Source organism: Ambystoma mexicanum, chromosome 1q (genome assembly GCF_040938575.1).
Source record: "Ambystoma mexicanum isolate Mex_15411 chromosome 1q, UKY_AmexF1_1, whole genome shotgun sequence".
In the NCBI taxonomy this organism is placed as follows: Eukaryota; Metazoa; Chordata; class Amphibia; order Caudata; family Ambystomatidae; genus Ambystoma; species Ambystoma mexicanum.
The window spans coordinates 97,006,264-97,021,077 of NC_090922.1; the positions used below are offsets into that span (position 1 = coordinate 97,006,264).

At 44.9% G+C, this 14,814-nt stretch overlaps 1 protein-coding gene across 1 annotated transcript in view; it reads right to left on the minus strand.

Annotated features, from left to right (window-relative positions):
• ACSF3 (acyl-CoA synthetase family member 3) overlaps positions 1–14,814 on the minus strand; it is a 1,059,592-nt gene that overhangs the window by 458,567 nt on the left and 586,211 nt on the right. The window contains exon 7 of the mRNA XM_069635646.1: positions 2,713–2,839. Within this exon, the coding sequence (XP_069491747.1) occupies positions 2,713–2,839 (127 nt within the window). The remainder of the gene's footprint in view (positions 1–2,712; positions 2,840–14,814) is intronic.

Consider the following 14,814-nt stretch of genomic DNA (forward strand, 5'->3'; position numbering starts at 1 on the left):
ACACATTCGGTTCTGGGGGATGGAGGGGTGTCCCCTGCACCCTTGCTTACTATATTGTGAGATAGCTAATTTCTCCAGTAGTTTGCCCAGGAAAGGCGTGATAGAGATCGGGCGATAGTTTGCAGGGATAGAAGGGTCAGCAGAGGATTTTTAAAGCAGAGGGTGCACAAGAGAGTGCTTGAGATAAGTGGGGAAAACTCCAGTGGCGAAGAAGAGGTTTCAGAGGTCGGCCAAGGCTTGAGCAAGAGAATCATGGTGTTCATCCCTACTCTCTATAGATTCTTGGACTGGGACTTCAGAGAACAAAGCAAGAGGAGAGGAGCACCATGGGCCGAATGTGGGCAGTGTCCGCAGGATAACGCAAACAGGAGAAATGGGGCTGAGGGTAAAAGGCTCAGATCTGGACTTGCAGATCCGATCATGACTTGCAAGGCTGGTGACATATTAGACAGACTAGGCAGCTGGTGAGCTCCAGAAACAAAAAGGGCAACCCCACTGTTTTCCCATCATGTAATGTCCCAATAAAACAAAGTGTATTACAGGGGGTTGACCTATTTTGGTTCCATATTTCTCATTGGCATTTCTGAATTAGATATCCAGTGTACAATGGAATCCTGATTGGGTAAGAGGCTGTGTGAAAAGATGGCTCTGGAAAGAACCATGTTGATGCCCTTACCATGCAGAACCCTGACTTTTCAATTTTAGCCAACCACAGCTATGTGATTTCAGGACAGGTCCCACTGCCTACTAGGAAATGCGGCTTATGGCTGTTTTTGTAGGTGACAGTCAGAATAGTCAACATGAGCATCCATGACAACCACAGCTACTTCCCAACCTCAGCCTTCGGAGAGGCGGGAGTGTACAACGAGTGTCTTACTTTTTGGGAGACAAGTGGCTTAGTACATAGAAAGGTTTCTCCTTCAGGATGTCTTAGACTAACCCAAACTCCCTTACAAAGCATTGTTTGAGCCAAAACATCGAAAAGCAATATGGTAACTCACTCATAAACAGGAATATAAAGTTTCCAAACCATCTGCCGATTGTTGTTTTAGAAGAATAAGCTTAACATAAAGTTGATGCTTATACTGTAACATTCAAAACAAGACAACACACTCTTTGCTACATGTTGTCACCCTAAAGTCCCCAGGTTACCTCACTGAGATACTCAGCATCTCCGGAGGCCTACAACCCATCAGAAGGACATGTGCAGAATTGAACTCTGCCAGAGCAGGAATGAAACAATCAGAATACGGCCTTCTCTTTGTACGCCCCCACAAGACTCTGGAACCTCCTCCCAACATCTGACTTACCCCCTCGCTTCTACAGTTCAGCAAGGAGCTCAAGACCCTCCTCTTCAAAGAATTGCTCCTCCCTAACACCAAGGCCCAAACACCCTTCACTCCCCACCCAACCTAAAATTGGTTGATCTGCTCCCCACTGTTTCTTCCCCTGATTGTTTCTAGGTCCGTTGCTGCCCAAGTGCTCGCCCTGTTGTTAGCTCCCTGTTCCCTTGTTTCTCTGGTTCCTTCACCCTGTTCTTCCCCCGTGATAGTAAAGTGCTCTCTATGATCAATAAATACACTAATAATAATAATGATAATGATAAGCACAAAAGCGACCCCATACCTTAATGTTCAGATTTAGCAACTAAGACATGTCAAGACACTATTGAAATTCGCCTTCCGCCATGGATAGGTTGCATGACTTTGGTCCTCTTCATCTGCCGAGGGACACTTTATGCATTAAAAGGAACTGAGCCAAGACTTTTTTTAATAGAAAACGGTCTGAAGAGCAAAACTGCACATAGAATGACACACCTGCCACGTATTTGGCATACAATTTATCAATAATATTAGCTCTTCAGGTTAAAAAAATGAAGACACGGGTCTAATGCCAAAAAGGCAACAAACTCCCCAGTGAAGGTAATGATGGGTAAAAAGGTTGGTCAGGATTACAGCTTCAAACATGTGTGCCATGTGGCTGCCTGTAAAACCACCTCCGTCACAACGCAGTGTAGAATTGGAAGCCTTCTGAAGGATATGCGCCTTATCACTGACTGAAACTCACTTGGAAATCAGGCAACAGTTACCACTAATACATCGTGGATCTCTACCATCTGTTGGCTTCATGACACAGGGTTTGAAACTGAGGTGAGCCGGGAGCTATTAGCTGCTGCTTGCAGCCTAAGAAGAGCCTGGTTAGTTTTACACCAACAGCAACCTGAAGCTACTTTTGGCTCCCCAGACCAACTAATGCTGAACAAGCACTTTTAACTCTCTGCGTTTGCGACCATCTATATATAAACATTAGGCTATATCAATATGACGTTAAAAGCTCAAAGGGTAATAATACATGGACAAAATGATAAGTTTGCATCTTATCTGGAAGCCAGATTTGCAGAAGACCAGATGCTCGTTCCTCGGGTGGTAGCTCCTGGTAAAAGGTTAATGCGGGCTACCAGGCGCTGCTTTTAGCTCCTGCTTTCTAGCCTTACTTTCGAACCCTGATGACATGCCACATATGCGGGATGGAGACCTTCTCCGCATTGTCCTCTGGACTAGGTGGATGTTCGGCGCTCACTCTCACCATGAAGTACAGCAATCAAATAAGTGGCACATGGTCCATACCCTTCCCTTCTCAACAATACTTGCTATGAGGTGGATTTCTCTCTGCATGAACAGACAACAACAAAAATAATTTTCTGTACCCTACCTGTCCGGAACCAGCCATCGGGCGTGAATGCTTCTTTGGTCTCCTGGGGCTTGTTCCAGTACTCCCTGAACACAGACGGGCCCTTAATTAAGAGCTCTCCCTCCTTATTCTCCCAGCCTGGGCTCACCTGGGAACAATAAAAAGATTACAATGATTCACAAAAGATTGCAAAGAATGTATTTTCTAGTCCCGGAAAGTGAGAGATCTAAGGCGGTGTACAGCAGAAGCAATATCAACTAGTGGGGGAGGGGGCTTTTGGTGACGTGCAACACAATGACATTGCCACGTTTGTAGATATTGCTTCATGGCAGATTCCTCCCACTTCTAAGCACTTTAACAATAGGTGAGTCTAATATTATGGTACTGTACACCTCAAAAGATAGGCAGGGGATGAATGGTGGCAGAAAGACCAGTACAGATGGAGAGAAGCAGCCATTTTGCAGAGAGGGTGACGAGGTCTGATCCTTGAGGCCAGGAAATGGGACGAGAGGGACCCAGGGATTGGGGAAAGCGCCTCTGTCCATGATGCCGATTCCTGAGGACGAATATAGAAGATACTGAGGGTCTCTTTCCACATTCCCAAACTCTGCACTCTGGACACCCACACAACCCTGAACCACAATTCTGAATGGTGTTTAGACAGTGACAAACTTTCCTTGAAAGCATAGTTTGTGATATCTGCATGCGAGCACAAAGTAACTTCAGAGGAGAGGGACCTACTTATGTACGATCACAGTTAACTGACTAAGCAGCAATTCGTGGACACGGTGTGGGGGTCGGGGGTGAGGTAGCCGAAGCCAAAAGCAGTGCAGCATTGGTGGAAAAGCTGTTGACACAGAGGCCAGCTGGAAGAGACCCTGCAGATTTAGGCAGCCACCATGACAGCGCCACCTGATTACAAGATGGCAGCCCTCATCTTTATAGACTAGAATTAGTGGGCACACATGGGTTTCAGATAGGACTTAGGACCCAAATCCAACAGGAGTGCCAATTTTCTTGCTTGGACACGTGTGCTCACTGAAACCCTCACTGTCTCCAATAGGGCACAACTACAAAAAGGGGCATGGGCGATGTCACTGTGGGAGTTTGGAGACAATACCACGATGTGGAAGAGAGAGAGAGCGATACAGACTAGCCTGGAGCAAGAGTCGGGAGTCAGGTGGCACTGGTAAACCTACCAAGGAAACTAAATAACACTAGCTCACTAAAGATCTGAACCAGGACGATTAATTGAGAATGGCCAGGTGAGCTCATTGAGAATCTGACCCAAAACAGCTCCTGGGGGTTCCCTGTCAGGTAGCCCCCTGGAGATTCCGGAACACGTAGGCTCATCAAGAATCTGTGCCAGGAGGGCTAACAAAACACTCAGGAGAGGCCCTGAATCTGAAAGGATTTGAGTCAATGACAGGTGTCCCATTCAACTTCATTGCTGTTAGTGAGTGGCTATAATGAGAACAGCCTGAAAATCGATGCAAGACATACGGAAGAGAAATAGACTGTGATCGGCAAGCTCAAAAACCACTGCACAGGGGGGCCACCATATGGCAGCAGCTGCCAGTAGAGGTTCCCCAGATCACAAACTGAGAAATAATAGAACTTTGGCTCTTAGAACCACGCTCCTTTCAGGCACCTAGCTCCAGACACTAAATAGTCTTCTCATCTGCTGCAGTTATTCCTGAACCCTCCTACTCTTTCAAGAACAGTTATTTAGATTTGGTTATCCTTGCTCCAAACCCACTCTGTTTTTTTGGACCAAATAAAAGCCTTTGTGAAAGCCCTATACCTCTGGGCCTTTGGTGAGTCCTTGGTCTGAGCCGAGAGATGGCTGCTTAAAGCATGCTTAAAGAGATGTGCCTGTAACACCTTAGGGCATGTCTTGTGGTCCAATGTAAGCTACTGGCTCGCAGCATTGCCCACTGCCCTTAGTCGCGCAACTCTATCTGTTTCTTGCAGGACTGGCAGTTTATTATTAATTCACTGCTATTTCATCAGTGCCTTTAGGGTTTGTATCAGGTAGCAGTGAACATTTTCGTTTATTTGTTTATTTATTTGTGTTTTTGTAACAGGCTGTGGACAATTTAGAGAGGTTGTCCCATGAGTTAGTGAATTGTACAAGGCAAGAAAGATCTTACAGCTGAAGGTAGAAAAAAGGAGAAAGAGAGATATCTTGGAGCTGGTAGAAAAAAAGACCAGTCCCTATGCGTGGTGCTAGAGGTGAGTTTTTAGATCTTTCAGAACTTCCTCAATCCTGCCTCAAGCAGATGGGCAAAGGTCAACAAAGACGGGCCTCATTACGACCCAGGCGGTAAGTTACCGCCTGGGCCGTGACTTTACCACCATGGCCTAAACTACGTTTACGCCATGGTGGTTGGCGGACTTACCGCCCCATTCCGACCTTGGCGGGGCGGTAAGTCCCCAATCCCCATTTACCCTTCCCCATTCCCATTTTTGCCCCATAGGGCATAATGGGAGTGGGGAAGGCGTTAATTACGCCACCGTAAATTACGGTGGCGTAATTAACTCCATGGTCCCTTAGCGCCATGGATTTTAACACCTGCTAAAAGCAGGTGTTAAAAGCACCATGGCGCTAGGGGACCTCGTAATTGGCGGTAAGGGGTCGGCGCAGCTAACGCTGGCGTAAACCCCTTACCGCCAGGGTCGTAATGAGGCCCCCTGTGTCAAATGAATAACATTTGGCACCACCTTCCGTATACGCTATTGCTAACGCACCGAATCTTCAACTCTGTGTGACTATTTGCAAGAAACCAAAGACAGGCTTTTCACAGGGAGTTTGATATATTTGCTTGTCTGCATTTGGTATATAAGGTGGGTTGCTTTGTCTTGGAATTGGCAGTGCGTTTGGTTTGCTTTGTTAGAATGTCTGCAAACATTGTACTACCATGGTCTACTTTAATGAACTATGCCTCTGATCTGTAAGTTTGTGTGACTGTGTAATTAATGTGTTTGCATGAAGACACAACTGGGGTACAAACACGATTTTGGACGCATTTACAGATGCACGTGGGTGGGCAGACCTCTGCAGACTCAGTGATTGAGCAACCTGCCACCACAACCGATGCTCCACTTGCAGATAGTCGCCCTCACTGCAAAACGATGAACTCCTTTCGTTATGGTCACAACGCTTCACAAAATAATTCATTAGCACTACAGTAAAGGCCCATTTCAGCATAATGGCTTCATGGCGCTTTGCAGACTTCTGTGACAGAGTTCGAGATGGGAGTCAGCTTTGGATATCAGGCGGAAAGACAGTTTGGCGAGCGAAGCTGGATGAACAGCTGCAGGCTGGCCTACACAGTGGCTCGGGGTCAGGAATCATCTCAGTGCTGATCAGTGGTTATGAAGCACTGGTCGAGACATCTCAGATGTCTTTAAGTCACGTTGGCTTAACAACGGTCAGTGTTGCCAATGGTTGCAGATCGAGGAATGCGACTGGCTCAAAAATGTTCCTTAAGGCAGACGTCGGTAGATGCTCATCGAGGCATTTCTCTAAGCTTCTTCAATGGGCTTGTGTCGTCCTTTAAGGCGGACAGCCCACATCTGTGGAGTGTGTTGCAGGCAGATGCCTTGTTCTCTGTTGTAGGGTCAGGGACCTTTTGCCACTTCCTATCCAGGAAGCTTGCTGCAGAATCTAGCAGGACATGCTGTTTGCTAGCTGGGTACCGGTTTTGGAGCAGCTGGAGGGTCCACTGAGTTCTGTATCTCCTTCTGATCCCTGTGAGTTGTTTTGGGGGGTGGGAGGGTTCTTACCTCCATCTTTGGATGTCCTGGCCTTTCTTCACTGGCAGAAGCTGTAAGGCAGACTGTACCTTCAGCCAGGGTCCAAGGATGAGTTTTCTTTTTAACTTCTTGTGAAGTCTTTAGAGATTCTGCCAAAAGAGTGGCTCCAGCCCTCTTTTATAGCCAAGTGGGTCACAGTGATTGGTGTAGGCTAAGACTACCTTAATGAACCAATCCGGGGGCCCCTACCAACAATCTCATGTATGCGTGAGGTTGTGAGGTCATAACCACAGTGTTTTGTAATAGGAAAGGTAAGGGGGTGGAAACAGGAACAGGGTGTGCCCAGAACTAAATTCTCCCTGCACAATGATCTCTGCCCGCTCTCCCTTGTGATACTAAGTCCCACCCATCTTATTTATTTATTTTTACATTTGTAAAGCGCACAGAACCATTAGGCATCTAGATGCTGTTGCAAACATGTTACTTTCAACTTTAGGCTACAATTACAGTTGTAGAGCATCACATGGCTTAAGGTTATGGATGCAGTACATCACATAGATTAGGAAACGAATTATTCACATAGCTTAAAGGTTACGGTTACAGTAAATCACATTACCAGGGGTATGGTTGCATTACTTCACATAGCTTAATGTTACAGTTGCAGAAAATCGCATTGCCAGGGATATGGTTGCATTACTTCACATAGCTTTAGGTTACAGTTGCAGTAAATCACATTGCTTAGGATATGGTTGCTGTGCTTAATATAGCTCAATGTTATGGTTGCAATACATCATTTGCGGCAGGTGAGCAATGCAAGACTGCCCCATCAGAGTCAGGTAAGTGGAGGAACACTTAGGCATGGTTTTGGGGAGGATGAGATTCAAATGCAGCACACGACTGTTGAGACATGACAAATTATCTGAAATGAGGTTGCAGCAGAGAAGGAGCAGTGCAATTCACAAGGAAGAGATGTAAGTGTGGCATGCAGCTGCAGGGATAGAACAGATCGACAGATTGATAGTAAAAGTGCACACGAGGCAGCAGGTACAACATACCAGCACTCGGCTCTAGAGCAGGCCTGGCATTATGTGTTTCCTACGGGTGTAGGTGCACTGGGGTGCGCGGCAAGGAGTGTGGGGGAATGGGCTTTCACATGTAGCGGCAGGCTATGATTGCTCTCCTATCGCGAGATACTCCACCAACAATCGCTGGGTTGCCTATGTCTTAGCACTGGTGGTCCGGGTCACTGATCCTCACTTGATTGCGAATTTGTAAAGTTCTAGCCCGCGTTAAGCATTGTGAGTGCTTCAGATGATGGCTAATCCCCATAGCGCCCCCTCCTGGGGACAAACCTCCCTGCACAACGAAGCAGCCTTTCCACCTCAGGCTCCCGCCTGGCATGGATTGAATGGACTATGTGGTCTCACACATTTCGGAATGGGGGCAGAGGGATGAGTGGAGCTTTGAAAGTCCCTGCATCGGTTCTGTACCAGTCTCTCACCTCCAGGCTTAAGCCGTCTCTTGGGCCCTACCAATTTTCCTTTACTTTCCTCACCCTCCCCTTTGTGAGTGGGTGAAGCCTCTTCCAGGCTAAGGTCTGTTAACATTGCCCGCAATCCCCTACGGCATCCTACTCTGATCAATCTGGCATCTTCCTGTCTGTTGTTGATCAAAGAGTCTCTCTGGTTAAGGGTCCTCTCTATGTGGTCCCTGTTATAGCGGCAGGTCTCCCTTGAAGCTGCGGCAAGACCAGACTCCCTGGCTCCTGCAAACCAAATTCTCATACCTTATGAATGGGGTTCCCTAGCAGGGTGGCTTACTGTAAACAGCAGTCCCAGACATGACAGAAAGGTTGTTAGGTTTCCTGTCCCCTCTGTTAACCTGTGCAGTCAGGTCCCATGTGAACCTGTGTGAAGTACCATCTATCAGTATGTTAATCGCTGCAACCAGCTGCAGGGCTTAACAAAAGAGCATGGCTGACCCATGGAGCCTTTGTTAGTTAATCAGGCAGTCCATGGCGGGGGAAGCCTGGTGCTCCCCCTTCCTGGAGATGACATAGTGTACTCCTGGCTGTCACATTCCAACTAAATATGACAGGGTGGACTGTGCCTGTAGGGTGTGCCCAACTAGAGTACACAGGTTTATGCATTTCATGGTGTGAGGATAGGAAAATGTGTGTGGATTAGCTCCACGCATGTTCCTGAGGTTGGTTCGCCATCATTCCATTTAATTAAACATTTCAGAAAGCTCAGGCAAGCTCATGCCCACCCTGCAGATGGTCAAATTCCTCACACCCGCAAATAAATTGTCCTTCTCTATCCTTAAAGGAATAGTGCGCTCATAAATATTCTTATCTTAAAAGATTGTCAATAATCCAAAACATATCCATTTTGTAATTTCAGGCAGCTTCCTCAGCTCATGTTAAGCTCTGCCTGGTGGCACTAAACAAGCAGCAAAAGCCCCCTACTGGGAGCTTTTGCTTATTGCAGCCAGAGCAGAGCTCAACATGAGCTGAGGAGGCTGCCTTCACTTTCATTTTACGTTTTCGGTGCTCCCCAAGCCTAAGGAGGCACAGAAAACGTAAAATGAAGGCAAAAAGCAAAGGCACAGCAATTACAAATAAAACGTTACTGTATTTGTGATTTCCGTGGCTGGAAAACTACGAAAATCATAAATATAAGAATGTTGTATTTCTGAGTGCAGCGGCTTTCGCATGGAGTCTCCTGGGCTCCCCCTCAGAATAACAACGTTGTTGTATTTGTAAATACTGCGGCATTTACAAATACAACAAAGTTGTATTTCACACTATGGAGGCTTTCACTCGGAGTCTCCTGGGCTCGCTCAGGGTTGGGGGAGCCCAGGAGACTCCAAGCGAAAGCCACCATAGTGAGAAACACCGCATTTCGAAAACACAACCGTGTTGTGTTTCTGCCTGCAGCGGCTTTCACTTTGAGTCTCCTGGGCTCCCCCCAGGAGACTCAAAGTGAAAGCCGCTGCAGGCAGAAATGCAACGCGGTTGTATTTAAAAACACTGCGGTTTTCTTTCTATGTTTCTCGGGCTCCTCCGGCTCAGAGGAGCACAAGACAACGTTTTTAAAAGCTGCCGTTTTCTTTCTAAGTTTTCCGGGCTCCTCCAATCTGGAAAACTTAGAAAGAAAACTGCAGCTTTTATAATATTTGCAGTGCTTAGTTAAAAAATAAGCACTTACCTACATGCAGCTTTCCTGCCTGCCTTCTCTGGTCTCTGGCACTAATGAAGCAAAAGCCACCCAGTGGTAGCTTTTGTTTATTACAGCTGGCTAGCTTTTGCTTCATTAGTGCCGCAAGGGCAAGCACAGGAGGCTCATCCAGTTCACAGAATCGATGCCTCCTAGTGCTTCAAATGTTTGAGTTTGAGCTTCATTTGCTCAAAACTTTACATGGGGACTTTGTTTAAGAATATGTTTTATATATATTTTTCATTATGGGACATCTTTTAAGCCAATAATATTTTAGAGCACACTATTACTTTAAAATGGTCATCATTATACCACAAAATGTTTTTCCTCAGCCCCACAATACCCCATCATTAGTTCGAAATGCTTTATGCAAAAGTCCCAAGTGATCCATAAAGTTTCCTTAAAAAGTAGTGTAATTTTCTCTTAAGTCCTACAAAATTGCATCAAAAATTGTCCCTGTAACAATAGCTCAAATAGTATTCGCCCAATAATGTTCTATCCATAGACCATCATTCCAACAGAAGTCTCTGCGCTTCCACGTGACTATGCGGGTGAACCACAGCTCCTCCACTGGTTAAGGGGGTTGATGAGCGCCCCTTGCTGTTATATGCATTGTTCTACAGACAGTGCTAAGGCCAAAGGCCAACAATTCATCCAGAACGAGGATGGCACGTTCTCAGCACTGGGAAGGTAGTCCCAAAACATGGCATACACGACTTTAGCAGCAGAGGGATTCTACAGAGCAGAGGAAGTGCCAGATTCTAACGGTTCTCCACTCTTTGCAGATTGGCCCATTACTGTCCTTGCTACATGGTGCCTCCGAGAACTGTCCACGTTATTTAATTCATGTCTCTGTTGCACTGGGGAAAACAAAGTATTACAATGTGTGGCCTTTCCGGCTCACGGATGTTGACATGTATTTACACCTAAAATTAGACTTCCTGCACAAAAGCACAACTTGAAAATGCTTTCATTCTGAATGCAAATAAAAAGATAAAAACGAAACGGTTGCCTCACATAGTTTAAATAATGTTTGCGGTTAGAAAACTAAAAATGCTGATACAGTCGTTAAATTGTGATGCTCTACAGTTAGCCACAGATGTGGTGAACATACAAATGTATAATTATAGCTTAAAATAAATATTATGTGCATTTCAGTCAAAAACAAATGTCTAATTCTCCAGCTGTAAGCCTCCAAAATGTTTCTATTATTAAAAAAATAATGATATTGAATACCCACCATCAAAAAAACTGTCTTGCCATTGAATCACTTTACAAATAAAATATACCCCGGCGCAGCAGTAATGTCACAGCTTTCTTTCGTGCAACTCAATAGAACAGTGGAAACGCAGAGCGCGCTCTTCAGATGGGACGCAGTGTGCTCAGAGCTTTTGCGGAAATTCGAGTGAGCTGCTCTCTCTGGTTTTCCATTTACAGAAGTTCTTGAGACAAAGAAGAGGACGAGAAAACTGTGGAAGCCCCTTTACAAAGGGGCAGTCTGTGCATATGCAGCATTAGCATGCAGCCATTGGCTACTCCACGCGCATGATCCCTGTGCACCCAGCCTCCAATCATAACATGTGTGACCAGTGGGGTGCCACCAAGTGATTAGAACTATCCAGGGGGTGGGGCATGGCCTATGGAATAGCAGTACTGGATTAACTGGAGGAAGTTGTTTTTTTTGGAACCTGTGCTTACTAGTAGGAGTCGTTTTTTGGGAGTAATTGTTTGGTACCTACACGGCTTCACATCACTTAGCAGCCAACAAGCCAAACAGAAGACACTGTGGGAGTAAGTAAAAGTAGCAGGGCACCACCATGCTCAAATCTACAAACAAGTGCATCACACAGTCAATCCCCAAAATCACCTTGGATTGGGAATTATCTTGCAAAGTTATATTGGACCAAGTCAGATAAATCTGATGACTTCATGCGATCAGGAATATAGCGGCGAAGGAATCTGGTAGGCTTTACTGGAAGGATTCTCTCGCATACCCAGCAACATTACTAGGCGGAACACCAAAGCAGTTGACCATGGGCAATCAGCAAAATTAGGCCCACATCTACTGGAAAGATCCAGATTTTAGCAAGTACAACGGAGAATTGGACTACCAGGGTGAAGCTTAGATCTAGTCCCTTGATACGCAAGCTCACTCCAGAGAAAACAAGGAAGTAATATCGGGAAAGTTGAAATTTCAAGCAAGTGATCAGACCTTTGGTTGTAGCAAGGACAATGGCCATGTACAGGGAGATATCCCCCTAACTGGGGAAAGACTGGGGTACCCATGCACTGAATGCTAAGGAGTCTTTGCTCTTATTCATGCTATTATGCTTTGTTACATTAAGATTAGAAGACATTTCATTTCCAGAGACACAGATTTGCACCTCATTTACTGCATTGGAATCAAATCCTGGGCAGAACTGAAGATAAGGCCATTCCTGCAGGATGTTTAGAAAGTCAGCTGCAAGCACCTCAGAGAAAGAAAGGATGTGAGGTATGTAGAAGAATGAGAGGAACACACCAAACCTTGCTACGAGCTACCAACACACAATTCAGAGGGGTTCCATAACGTCCATAAAAACTCTTGGCAAAAAAAGGGCCAGGACGCAGACTTCACCAAGTGTGGGTCAAGAATGGAGGATTTAATAAAAAGTCAGAGTATATTGCAGACTGCATCAAGGCCAAAGTCGTATTCCCACCTTGTATCTTTGAAAGGTAAAATGGTTTTTGAAGTTTGAGTGAGTGAAGTATGCCTGGAATATAAGTAGTGTGAATATTCAAACAGTGCCAGGTAGACTCGGCATAATACTATCCCTCAGGGTTTAAAAAAGCATTAGAACTCCTAGTAGGATTTGACAATCAAAGCTGTCATGAGGAGTATTTCTAGAAGCATAAAAGGCAAACATGAAGATTTTGCAAAAACCACATCTAATGACAGATTCAGTCAAGCATTATGAGCAGAAAACGCCATTGATCTGCCACATGCAAATTAAAGGATGTCCTGTTCTCAAAATGTGGTACAGGTCAAGGGCTGCCCAGCAAAGCTGTCTTTTTAGAGTCGCAGCTCAACAGCAGCTTCTGCATGCTTGTACAGATGTAGGAGGACGAGGAAGAGTATTGAAGCCAAAAGATTGTATTGAGGAAATTACAGCCCATGATTTGCCTTGATAAAGACCTACAGGTCAAAACACGTGTCGGCAAGGGCACTATTTACTTTGGAAAATTAAACACCAGATTTAGGACACAAATTTCTTGAAGTATCAGTGATTGATTATAAATTACATCAAAATAGAATGTTGCATGTATTTATGAAGAGGAACATTGTGAATTTGCTGGGATAAGCGCACATTTTTCAGACATTTAACACTTGTCAGTGTTGTATGTTAACTACTTTTTATTATCACTGCTATCACAATCATGTTAACATATCTGCCTTTGTTTACTTACTGCAGGTTGGTGTTGGGTAGTTGATGTGACTTCCCCTACCTTTTTCCCACATCCTGGTCAATGTTTTTTGTAGTACTATTCTGGCCAAGAGATGTGGGATAAGTTCCATGGGGGTATCCTCGTGGACAACCATTTGTGCTGTGATTGAATCTTACTAGGATTGACAATCTGGCAGTATACTGGTAATGTCATGCTAACTGGGAATGTCAAACTGAGAGCTTATAGGGAATGTCAAACTCACTAGGAATGGCAAAGTTGGTGCTTACCAGTAATATCAAACTGGAAATGTCAAGCAGAGCTTAATAGGACTGTGGGATCATAAAGTTATGTCAAGCTTTCTTGGAATGTGAGACTGGAAGATTATTGTTAATGTCAAACTGGAAATTTACTGAACATTTTGAGCTGCATGCATATTGTGAATGTCAAGCATACTAGAAATGTCAAACTCAAAGTTTACAAGGGATGTCCAACTTGGAGCTTGCTGGGAATGTCATGTTTTATGGGAATGTCAAGGGAAAGCATACTAGGAATTTCAGGTTTAGTGGCAATGTGCAACTTGGAGCTTAGTGGGAATGCCAACCTCAGAACTGAACAAGAATTTCAGCCTTACTGGAAATGTCAAACTGGGAATTTGCAGAAAATGCCAATAAACAAAGTCAAAGGGGAGCTTTCCGATATCAATCTTTCTGAGAAGGTCAAACTTGAATCCTACTTGTAATGTCAAGCTTACTGGGAATGTCAAACTGGATGTTTGCTGGTATTGTCACACTGAAAGATTACTGGGAATGCCAAGCTTTCCTGGAATGTCCAACTTGGAGTTTACTTGGAAGGTCAATCCAGGTGCTTAATGGGAATATCGTATCATAACATAACATTAAATAATATATAACATGAAAGATCAAGACATTCCATATCTTGACATGACATAACATATATAATGACATATGGGATGTGTGGGGAGTTTGAGGCACTTCACTTCCTTTATTATAAGGGGCCACAGGGGACTGGAGTAGTGTGGCTGCCACCTGAGTATGCCCCAGAGGGTGAATGGAGTGGGATTCCCTGGGCTTGTCACCCCCTTTGTGAAGAGTTACTATGTTATCACTCTAGGGACTGCTTACATCTACAACAGATCAATGGGACAACACTTCGAAACAATCCTTGTCCATGACTGGGACAGTTAATGGAACAGAGGTGAAGGAGACCATAAAACTTTGCTAGAAAAAACTTAACTGCATAGATAAGGAGCTAGAAGTATTTCAAGTCGGACGCGGACTGCATGGTCAGGTGGAAACAATGCGCTTATCAGGCCAGAGAACAGAAGCAGCAGAGTACTGCGAAACTGCAAACACATAGGTAGTTAATAATAATATGGTGCCAGTAATTAAGAACAATGAATCCATTTGTTCTCCTACTCAGCACAAGGGTAATACTAATCTTATTAAATTCTCATTAAGAGACCACAGGAGAAAGGGCCCATCAAGGGACCCGATAAGGGCTTCCCATGGAAAGAGCAAGGTTTGCTTATAGACAACCCCAACACAATGGGAACAAAAGAAGGGCTGGAGGCAGTCAGCACAAGCTGTGAGGAAGCCAGGTGGCTAAATAACTTGCTAAGAGTAAGTTCTGAACTTTTATGTTGTATACCACTTGTAGAACATTGATACATCAGGGAGACATCCGGGGGGCAGAGACTAGG